The sequence below is a fragment of the Brassica oleracea genome, chromosome C2, assembly GCF_000695525.1.
Source record: "Brassica oleracea var. oleracea cultivar TO1000 chromosome C2, BOL, whole genome shotgun sequence".
Classification (NCBI taxonomy): domain Eukaryota; kingdom Viridiplantae; phylum Streptophyta; class Magnoliopsida; order Brassicales; family Brassicaceae; genus Brassica; species Brassica oleracea.
In genome coordinates, this window is record NC_027749.1 from 23,006,791 (window position 1) to 23,016,950 (window position 10,160).

Genomic DNA, 10,160 nt, shown 5'->3' on the forward strand with positions numbered 1-10,160 from the left:
TTTCACGTAAATTCGTCGTAAACTCGACGCAAATTTACGAGGATTGTTTTTCCTCGTTAATTTTCGTCGTTAAGCATGTGTTTTCTTGTAGTGTATAGTATTTTGTTTTTTCTTTCTGACTGTGGAAGTTTTATGTTTAAATTATGTATTGCACTCTAATTTCTTCTTATTAGTTTGGTCATTTTATATTTTTAATAGTTATATAATTTGTAAATTAAATAATAGAAAATGGTAAAAAATAATAAAATAACAAAAAAATTATGTTATTTTTAGTTACGAATAAATTAAATATGTAAAATATATTTCTGTTATTTTATTTATTTCTTATTCATATTGAATTTTAGTGAATAATAAAATAGATAATTAAATTTCATACGATAATAGTTAGTGTGATAATGATTAGATAGTTCATGATTAAAAAGTACTTGGCAAAATTGCAATAATCTAAAAGAAGAATGACCTAAAATGTAAAAAAAAAATATGTGGATGACACGTGTCGTAAAATCCCCCTGCCACTTGGCAGAAGAAAGAAAAAACTCAACTTTATATAGATAGATAGATATATTAAATTCAGTATATTGTTGATTAATTTTGTACACAACTAAACCATACTTGAATAAATTTATATTATATCTTAGTAATATAATAGAATCTTTTCAAACTTACTATTTTCTGAATTTGACATAAATTCTATATATATATATATATATATCAAAACTCATCTATGGTAGTTTATGTTTTGACTTTTTCATAATTATGAGATGCATGTGTTAAGATGATTAATATAATGTAATAAAATTTAATATTATTCTTACATTATTAACCAATCAAAAATTATCTATCAATTTTTATCAACAAATTTAATTTATCAAAATTGTTATAAATTTTAAATATATACAAAATTTACTTACCGCAAATAATATTCAAATGGTATTATTCGCGATATCGCGGGAAGTCATCTAGTTTAATATATGTGATAATAAGGATTCATTTAAGGAATTAATATTAAGATTCCGGATTCGATCCGGAGCGGATTCATTTAAGGAATTAAGGATTCATTTAAGGAATTAAGACTCCGGAGCGGATTCATTTAAGGAATTAATATTAAGATTCCATACTAAAAATCATCCTTTTTGGTGTGCTAGCTTAGCTAGTCTTTCTTTTTCTTTGGTGGAAGAGAAATTGTGAAGCTTAAATGGAAAGAGAGGCTATCTGTTGAGCTTTAAAGTAAGGTGAAGAAATAAATGAAAGGGAGACATCAAGTGCATACGTACCAAGTAGTCCGATGCTTTTCAATTTCAATTGTCAATGTAGTAAAAAAGATGTCTTTCCACTAACAATATGGTTTAAACATAATTGCTATATATATCTTTATGGTCTTTTCGTTTCATGTCTTTCTCCTTTCTTAAACTACATTATAAAACTATAAAAAGTTTTAATCGTCAAGAACAAATACAACCAAAAATCTACACAACTATATAAATATGTAAGAATTCGTAAATGCCTCAAAATTTCAGATTTAGTTATAGAACGATAAATTTTAAATATATTGAACCTTCTCAACAACGGTTATAGGTATAATAATTATACCGGAAAATGCAAACATGAGAAAAGTCGTTAAGTTTGTTGTAAGCATTTAGATCTTCCCCCATGTGAGTGCACATGGAGCCATGCATGCAAGAAAACTGCCTCTACCTTTTTGTCCCTCTCTCAATTTCTTCGTTTTATTTCCCACCTCTCAAGTCTTCATCATCTCTATATCCACCTCAGATATCTAGACACGTGATTCCTGCTCTACATCGAACGGCTTTCCTTGATCACCTTGATAATAGATAAGAGGAAAAAGGCATGAATCCAAGCCGAGATTGCTCTTATCGTTTCCTTGTTGGTTGGTCCCAACCACTAGCAATGGAGATGTAACTGCTCCTCCATGTTACTCCTCTCTTTGACCTTTATACCCTTCATTTTATACAATTTAGAGTTGTCCCCAAATTTTTCATAATTTGGAGTAATCATGTCAACTTCTTCACTTTATTTTCTTACTATCTTTATTGTTACCAAAACTAATGTTCGTTAAAAAAACATTGAGAGATGAAACTATGTTTTCGTATGTAGTAGACTAGGGGTCTACCGTCTAATTGTTTTTGTTTTTCTCTCTTGAATTTGTTAGCCTTTTCTTTTACATTTGTATGTCAAATTAAAATTATTGTTTTGTTCAACAGAAAGAAACTATTTTAACTTATAAACGCATTGTGTTTTAAACAAGCAAGTGGTAGGAACTAGTATGAGATATGGCAGCATATATGGAACTGTTATTATAAAATGGATTAAAAAGGCTTAAAGAACTACACACATTATTTGTTTAGTTTCAAACAAAAAAAGAACTACACACACCTTCTATAAATAGCTGAGACAACTGGTAGTCACACACTCATAAATTTCTCAAACTAAGAACTAAGAGCTTCACTTACACATCTACTCTCTCAACGGAAGACATGGCAAAACTCATAACTTACCTTCTCTATATCACCATTCTCTTCTCTTTCATCTTTCTCACTATGTCAAAAGAAACAGAGTACAATCCAGAAAGTGTAAGTGTTAATTAGTACTACAGTTCTCTATAGTTATTACAAAGAGCTAAAACACACATTTTATTTTGTTTTGAGAACAGTATGGAGCTGGAAGTCTCAAATCATACCGTAAGTAAAAACCACATATTTATCTTGTTTTAATCTTAATCTAATATCTGATTATGAAACAATGAAACTAAAACTCGATGTTCACGACTAGCAGAATGTGGAGGGGAATGCACGAGGAGGTGCAGCAACACCAAGTACCATAAGCCATGCATGTTTTTCTGCCAAAAGTGTTGTGCTAAATGTCTTTGTGTCCCTCCAGGCACTTACGGCAACAAACAAGTGTGTCCTTGTTACAACAACTGGAAGACTCAACAAGGTGGACCAAAATGTCCTTGAGGAAAATGAGAGAACCCCAACCTATTTAGTACCTTTATAAAATTAATTCTAGTATGTTTTCAAAGTTATGATGATAAGGGAATGAAGTTAACTTTAGTATTATTTACATGTATTAAGTATCATCAATGTCATACTTCTTATATAATTATCTGTTTCTTTTCTATTTGTATCCTGTAATTTTGTTGAATCCCTTCAAAAAAAAGTTTATGTACCTTCAAATTAAGAAATATATTTGTATCTTGTAATTCTGCTTTGTCATGATGGAGCAAACCGCCCGCATACTGTGGTCGTCAAGTGGTAGGCAAGACCTGTGGATGTGCTAAAATATTCGGGTTAAACCATTTTAGATCGAGCTTCTATTTGAAAATACTCTTAAGACTATTCAGGTTCTCTGTGCTTAAATATTCGGGCTAAAACATTTTCTGGGTGAATCTCTTCAGAGGGGTAACAGAGGATCAGTGGAAGAAGAAATGGGAGACAAAAGAAGAAACGAGCATATAAACTTCATCCAAAGTTTGTAAACAATGAAGAACATTCTTAGATAATCACAGATTCATATAAACATTAAAAAAAAAAAAAAAAAAAGCTTAAATCTGAAAAAGTAATTAAAGTTATGTAATGATAAAACCAGAAGAAGAAAGAACAAGTTCCACAACCCTTGTGATGTAACATTATCCGGCTTAGGACACACTCACAATTGCAGATACTCAGCAGCCAACGGTAACAATTGGCCAAACCATAAACACACACACAGTCACAGACTTTAAATCTAGCTTTTATATTCCTCATGTTGACAATGTTGCTATTGTAGAATCAACAACGACAACTTTCTGATATCATCAATCACCTCTTGCGCTCTACCGGAGTTGTCTTTGCTGCAAAAGTCAACAAGAGGATTAGATACAAGGGAGAGTGTAATAGCTATACTCCAGGAGGTTTGGAGAATCTAAAAAAGCATGTGGCACTAACCAGATGACAGAAGAGGTTTCTCCTTCTTATTCCCGGTTTTGTCACCTGAGCTAGCGAGTCTCGTTGTTCTCGGAGAACTAGTAGAGGTGATCCTACCATTACCTGAAGATGGTAGAGAGTGACGCCTAGGAACATTGGCTTTCTCATTCCCGTCTTGCTCAGCAGACTTTGGTGAGCCTTGCAGCCTCAGCTTTGCTTTCGCCGATTTAGTTGCTTGCATATAGCTTGGGATTGATGGACTAGTCTGATGATGATGATGATGCCCATTACTCTCTTCACGCTCGGTCTTGTTAGTAGCTGAACCCTTTCTCCTTGACTTCTGGTTCTCCTTCCCTGCTGAACTCTCTTTATTGTTTGGTTTGGTAGTTTTCTCTTCCCTTGCATCTTTAGCTTCACCAATTTGGTTGACCAGTGAGGAATCTAGTGCTTCATTGGTTTCCAATGGTCCAGGAGTATGTACTTCCACCTCATCAGGCTGTTCAGGCACTTCTTGCTTCTTGTTTACCTCAAAGACTTTCACAGGTTCTTCTATGGTTTCATGCTTTGTCTCCTCAACTTCTATATGAGGAACTGGTTGAGGTTGGATAGAGCTCTCAACGACAGGATTATGCACCTTCCTCAAGCCACGTTTAACCTTTTCAAGCTCAACCTGAGGATCTTCAACAGCAGGTGGTTCTACAGACTGGCTTGAAACTTTCCTGAAGCTGCGTTTGTGCTTACCAAACTCAAAAGATGTCTTTACTGAGGCACTCTTCTTGGGTTTGGAGTTTCAGCGTCAGTAACTCTTCTCCCCATTGTCTTCTTAGGTTGAGGAACTGGTTTCCAGAAGCATGAGGCTGACCAGTTCTCTAACCAGATAGAGCTTGAGTTTGGATTGGATGAATCATAGGGTATGTGTACGGGTATCACTTTTGGCGATGAAGCAAGAAGCTGTACACACAAAAATATCCATCAAGATCTTTAAAATTAAGATTAGAGACGCAATAATGTTAACTTAGCTCTCTATCAACAAGGGTACCTTCAGAGCAAAAGCGTTGGCTGTTAGTTTCTTGATTCCAAGGTAAGCACCTGTAGAGTTCCCAACCTTGTTCTCCTGACCATTAGAAAAAAAAAAGAACAGTTCTAAATTAACGAGAGAAAATCGCTAGACGGCAATTAGAGGCTTTATAGGAGATTGTTGATTAGGCAAGCATTTGAGAGAACAGACAGTTGTGTCTCCACCACGACTAGGTTTGTATTAAAAGTGCAACCGTTCACACTCAGCAAGGGAACTTGATCTTACAAAGAAGCGAAAGCATCATTACCTGAAGCATCTGGAGTCTGCATTTCCTTTGAACTTGAACTCCAATGTGAGAGTTTCTGATCTCTTTTCCTCGAGCAAGCGCTTGTAACTTGATGATTCCCATGACACAGCAGAGAGTTGCAACAGCTTGCCTCCTAACCAGGTGACCACGGATAAGTGCTTGTAGCCTTATTATGCCTTTGAGTGCCCAAAAGGCACGCCGAGCCTTCACATAACAAGTTCAGATCAGATCATATGCATGGAAGAGAGCATAGCCTAAATCCAAATAGGTGAGAATATTACCGAGTAGCCTCTAAACGCAGCCTGGACCAACGTTGCTGCAATCTCTTGTTGGATTCTCTCTGCATCAGATGGTGCAGCATCTGATGGTTTGCTATCTGGAAGCTGTGTTTCATCATCTGAGATCTCTTCAGGTTCTACATGTTGCGTCTCTGATACACCACTGCTTCCATGAACGGTGGTATTAGACGCTGCAGCATTTGCAAAAGATGGTGGGAGATCGGATACTTCTACCATTGCAGTAACCACCACTAGCTCGTTCCCGCTCACAACTCTCTACGCCATGATAACAATAGTTAGACCAATAAACCAAGTAAAGACTTAAAACGATAACTGTTCTCCTTCACACAAATATTCGATTCTGATATAAACTCCACATATTTAGACTAGTAGCATGATCATCACACTGTTTTGAAAGCGTACGTGTTACCTCATAATATCCTTTCGAAACATTGCTGCTAGATTTGGAGGATTTCTTTCCAAGTAGTACATTTTTAAACCACTTTGCAGGCTTGCCCATGATGATGATATGGATCTTGAAGAACAAACCTGCATTGTCAAACCAATTAAACAAGATTATGTTAGTAAAAAGGAAAGAATCATATCTCTATACTCAAGATCATACCGTCACCCAGGACCTCGTAGTCTAGTGGTACTACCTCCTTAGGAGGGGGAGGTCGGCTGTTCGACTCGCGGGGAGGGGGAGGCGTGTCCAGGGCCCGTATAAAGGTACAGACAAAGGCTGGCGCCGGGCCTAGGTGGTGGACCGCAAGGTCAACACCTGGTTAATCAAAAAAAAAGATCATACCGTCACCCAGGACCTCGTAGTCTAGTGGTACTACCTCCTTAGGAGGGGGAGGTCGGCTGTTCGACTCGCGGGGAGGGGGAGGCGTGTCCAGGGCCCGTATAAAGGTACAGACAAAGGCTGGCGCCGGGCCTAGGTGGTGGACCGCAAGGTCAACACCTGGTTAATCAAAAAAAAAGATCATACCGTCACAAAATAAAGAAAATTTATAATAAATAACCCAGTTAGTTATTATAGCAAAAAAAAAAAAAGAATGGCTACATTTTGTTATAATCAAACTCTAATTAAAAAAAAAAAAAAAGAAAGATAAACCTTAATCATTAGCAAAGGCTGAGATTGAATCAAGAAAGGATAGAGTGAAGACAATGATTAACCCTAAGAAATAAACAAAGTTTTGGATGTGACAAAATAAAACTCAGGAACCACAGATCTGGAACATGCATTGCAAGCAGAAGAACCCTAGCCAGGGACTTACTTCTAAAATCCACGACACAACACTGTTGCTCCAAATTAGAAGCAAAAAGCACGACGACAGAATCAAACAACAAATCACTACTTTCTTTTTTTTTTTTTTTTTTGTCATCACAAATCACTACTCTCTCTCTCTCTAAAATCGAACAATTTAAAAGAAGAATGTACCCGTCCGTGAGGGAGAGAGATAAGATGTTTCTTTTTAGCTAAAATGCTCCTTCTTCTCTCTCTATTCCTCTTCCCGGAGTACTATTCATATTTGGTTCTAGTTTCAGTGACCACAAGGTAGGTAAGAGGAGATTTTATATTTCTAAATTTTTAACCCAAAAAAGTAAGCGCATCTCCATAAACTCCCCATCTTACGCCTTTCACTTCAGCCGTTGGATCATCTCCCTTGTTTAGTTCATTAATTTACTTTTTATACAAAAAAAAGAATTCAGAATTCAAAAGAGGGAGGAAATCTGTAAAGAAATTAAAAAAAAAAACATTAAATGCGAAAATTCAATAAATAAAACCTTTTAAAAAGGAGATTTGTTGTATTCATGCGTCGTACAATTTAAATCATTCAGATTTTTTTTTAAACTGTTGATTAGTGAAGAAAGCGTTAAAGATTATTTTCTGACGAACTGAAATTATTCAAATTGTGTAGTCAGTCGAGATTGGTCCGAGAGCAAGTGTAAGATTGCCGCTACGTTCACCTGAAGCATTCGTGTAATATTTACATCCATACCCTTCTTCTTTTGGGAGTTTCCATAAAGGCCCACGCGTATTTATCAACCGCTCGTGTGAAGAAGTATCGTTATTATGGAGGCTAACTACTATGGGCCTTATGGTCCAAAGCCCAATCTAAATTAGAAACCTATTTTCATATTAGAAGCAAAAAGCTTCTGCGACTTTTCATCGAACAGCTTGTGCTCATTCCTCAAGAGAGAAAGATTCAAAGTCTGCAGAACCAAGGTAATGGAGAGTGAGACGGAGACGAAGAAGAAGAAGCATCTAGTGGAAATCGAAGGCTATCCAATCGACGGACTATCCATCGGAGGTCACGAGACTTGCATCATGTTCCCTTCGCTCCGTCTAGCTTTCGACATCGGCCGTTGCCCACATCGCGCAATCTCTCAAGACTTCCTCTTCATCTCCCACTCCCACATGGATCACATCGTAAGACCAAAACCCTTTTCTTCCTTTAGTGTCATCACATTCTCAAAGTTGTAAACTTTACGGTTTTCATTAGGGTGGATTACCGATGTATGTTGCGACTAGAGGCTTGTACAAGATGAAGCCTCCAACGATTATAGTTCCCACATCGATTAAGGAATGTGTTGAGAGTTTGTTCGAGGTCCATAGGAAGCTAGATTCTTCAGAGCTGAAGCATAATCTTGTTGGCTTGGACATTGGTAATGGTACAACCCCTCTAGCATCCATTACTGGAGTTTGGTTTTGTTTTAAATTTGGTCCACTTTCTTGGTGTAGGGGAGGAGTTTATTATTAGGAAAGATCTCAAAGTGAAAGCCTTTAAGACATACCATGTCATTCATAGCCAGGTGGAGTTTTCTCAATGTCTTCTTCTTACTAATCGTTTCTTTGTGGGATTCACACTCTTTTTGTGGGATGTTGCAGGGTTATGTAGTTTACTCAACTAAACATAAACTCAAGCAGGAGTACGTTGGCCTTCCTTCAGATGAGATTAAGAGCCTGAAGGATTCTGGGGTTGAGGTTCGTCTCTGGTTTCCCTTATATTGCTAGCTCCTATCAGAGTAGTTGTGTAGTTGTGCAATAGTGTTTTCCTAAGCTATAAGCCTGAATGATATTGGATGGCAGATCACAAACAGCATTACAACTCCTGAAGTCGCTTTTACCGGAGATACAACTTCTGATTTTGTACTTGATGAAAATAATGCTGATGCTCTCAAGGCAAGGGTTCTCGTCATGGAGGTGATTATTTTCTCCTGCTGATTTATTTGAATTAGGACAATGTGCTTGATTCTTTTATCTTTCCACTTGGTGTAGAGCACGTTTCTTGATGATTCAGTATCCGTAGAGCACGCTAGGGATTATGGACATATTCATTTATCCGAGGTTAGGCTCCTCCTTGTCTCTTTGAAAACCTTGTTTGTCTCTCTGTCTCTCATTCTATCCTTACTTGAAAACTGCAGATAGTTAAGCATGCTGAAAAGTTTGAAAACAAAGCAATCCTGCTGATCCATTTTTCGGCTCGGTATACAGTGAAGGTGTGATTTCTTTGTCCAGTCCTGGTTGTCAAGTAGAGAGATAGAGTTAGTCTTTTCCGTTTAGTAAGTGATATTTGTGAGTTTTCACAGGAAATCGAAGCTGCAGTTTCTGCATTGCCTCCACCTTTAAAAGGACGTGTGTATGCTTTAACACAAGGATTTTAAACAGTCGACATTCTTGCAGGTTTTGCACACTTTGGTTTTTCTTGTTCTCCAAGTTTTTGTATCCCACATTGTAAACGTTATATGTACCCTTGTTGTTGACTTTCTAAGATAGAGATGTTTATGTGATTTGCTAAATTAATAAATCCGTACAAATTTTAGTTTTACTGTTGACTTGCATTTTAATTTTAATGGCATGAAAACTACAATATATGATCAGTTAGTAGCACTTGGATCATTTAAAGAAAACCAGAACTGAGGGAATATTATATAGGCTTAATATCCGAATAATTAATTGCTAATTAATTCCAAGCAAATCCCTTGTTTTTTCCTAACCACCCATAATAAATTAGCATGTGGACAAATATATATTAGTTTATAAAAATGATTAGTGACTTGTTTATGTAACAACTAATAAGTTTGGTACTTTTAAAATAGGGAGTGTGAACATTTGAACTTTAGTCTTTAGTCTTTGCATAAATGCTAACACCCTTTGTTATTCACGTTTTTCTTCTATGAACTCTTGACCAATGTGTACTGTGTCATTAATAATTTGACATATAAAAAAAAGGTATTTGCAGTGGCGGAGCCAGTGTACAATCATGGGGGTCGTCAATTGACCCATGTCAATTTTGGCAAAAAAAAAATTTAATTGTGTTTTCAAAGAAAAATCTGATGAATTTAGTTTATTGACCCTTGCAAAATACATTTATTATTATATTGACCCCTCTAAAATAAAATTCTGTCTCCGCCACTGGGTATTTGCATCGACTAAACAATATAGTAAAACACATGTTTTACACATTTTATATTAGTTGATAGAAATGATTAGTGAGTCGTTTATGTAACGATTAATAAGTCTAATACTTTTTAAATAGGGAGTGTGAACATTTGAGCTTTAGGCTTTAGTCTTGCAGAAATGTTTACACCCTCTGCTATTGATGTGTAACTTTTTCTATGAACAC

General features: G+C 36.2%; 3 protein-coding genes across 3 annotated transcripts; 2 read left to right on the plus strand and 1 right to left on the minus strand.

The window, feature by feature from the left end:
- The first annotated feature begins 2,371 nt into the window (after window positions 1-2,371).
- On the plus strand, window positions 2,372-3,188 carry LOC106327447 (gibberellin-regulated protein 6). The gene is made up of 3 exons (XM_013765599.1): window positions 2,372-2,591; window positions 2,672-2,699; window positions 2,794-3,188. Exons 1-3 carry the CDS (start codon window positions 2,496-2,498, stop codon window positions 2,973-2,975), a joined length of 306 nt encoding a protein of 101 aa, XP_013621053.1. The 5' UTR covers window positions 2,372-2,495; the 3' UTR covers window positions 2,976-3,188.
- On the minus strand, window positions 3,137-7,002 carry LOC106327445 (protein IQ-DOMAIN 31). The gene is given in 10 exon segments (XM_013765597.1): window positions 3,137-3,850; window positions 3,945-4,712; window positions 4,715-4,874; window positions 4,963-5,037; window positions 5,249-5,452; window positions 5,530-5,802; window positions 5,957-6,075; window positions 6,335-6,490; window positions 6,807-6,891; window positions 6,928-7,002. Coding segments are annotated over 7 exon segments (1,602 nt in total). The 5' UTR covers window positions 6,047-6,075; window positions 6,335-6,490; window positions 6,807-6,891; window positions 6,928-7,002; the 3' UTR covers window positions 3,137-3,818.
- Window positions 7,003-7,621: 619 nt separating this feature from the next.
- LOC106327446 (nuclear ribonuclease Z) lies at window positions 7,622-9,362 on the plus strand. The gene is made up of 8 exons (XM_013765598.1): window positions 7,622-7,963; window positions 8,037-8,199; window positions 8,276-8,346; window positions 8,423-8,518; window positions 8,624-8,737; window positions 8,813-8,881; window positions 8,959-9,033; window positions 9,124-9,362. The coding sequence occupies exons 1-8, from the start codon at window positions 7,763-7,765 to the stop codon at window positions 9,196-9,198; spliced, it is 864 nt and encodes a 287-aa protein (XP_013621052.1). The 5' UTR covers window positions 7,622-7,762; the 3' UTR covers window positions 9,199-9,362.
- The last annotated feature ends 798 nt before the right edge of the window (window positions 9,363-10,160 follow it).

Excerpts from the sequence above, each read along its gene's own strand:
- LOC106327446 (XM_013765598.1), top strand. The coding sequence starts at position 7,763 with ATGGAGAGTGAGACGGAGACGAAGAAGAAGAAGCATCTAGTGGAAATC. Across the intron at positions 8,519-8,623 it reads TGAAGGATTCTGGGGTTGAG|ATCACAAACAGCATTACAAC; the intron begins GTTCGTCTCTGG and ends ATTGGATGGCAG. Across the intron at positions 8,882-8,958 it reads GACATATTCATTTATCCGAG|ATAGTTAAGCATGCTGAAAA; the intron begins GTTAGGCTCCTC and ends TGAAAACTGCAG.
- LOC106327447 (XM_013765599.1), top strand. The coding sequence starts at position 2,496 with ATGGCAAAACTCATAACTTACCTTCTCTATATCACCATTCTCTTCTCT. Across the intron at positions 2,592-2,671 it reads CAGAGTACAATCCAGAAAGT|TATGGAGCTGGAAGTCTCAA; the intron begins GTAAGTGTTAAT and ends TTTTGAGAACAG. Across the intron at positions 2,700-2,793 it reads TGGAAGTCTCAAATCATACC|AATGTGGAGGGGAATGCACG; the intron begins GTAAGTAAAAAC and ends CACGACTAGCAG.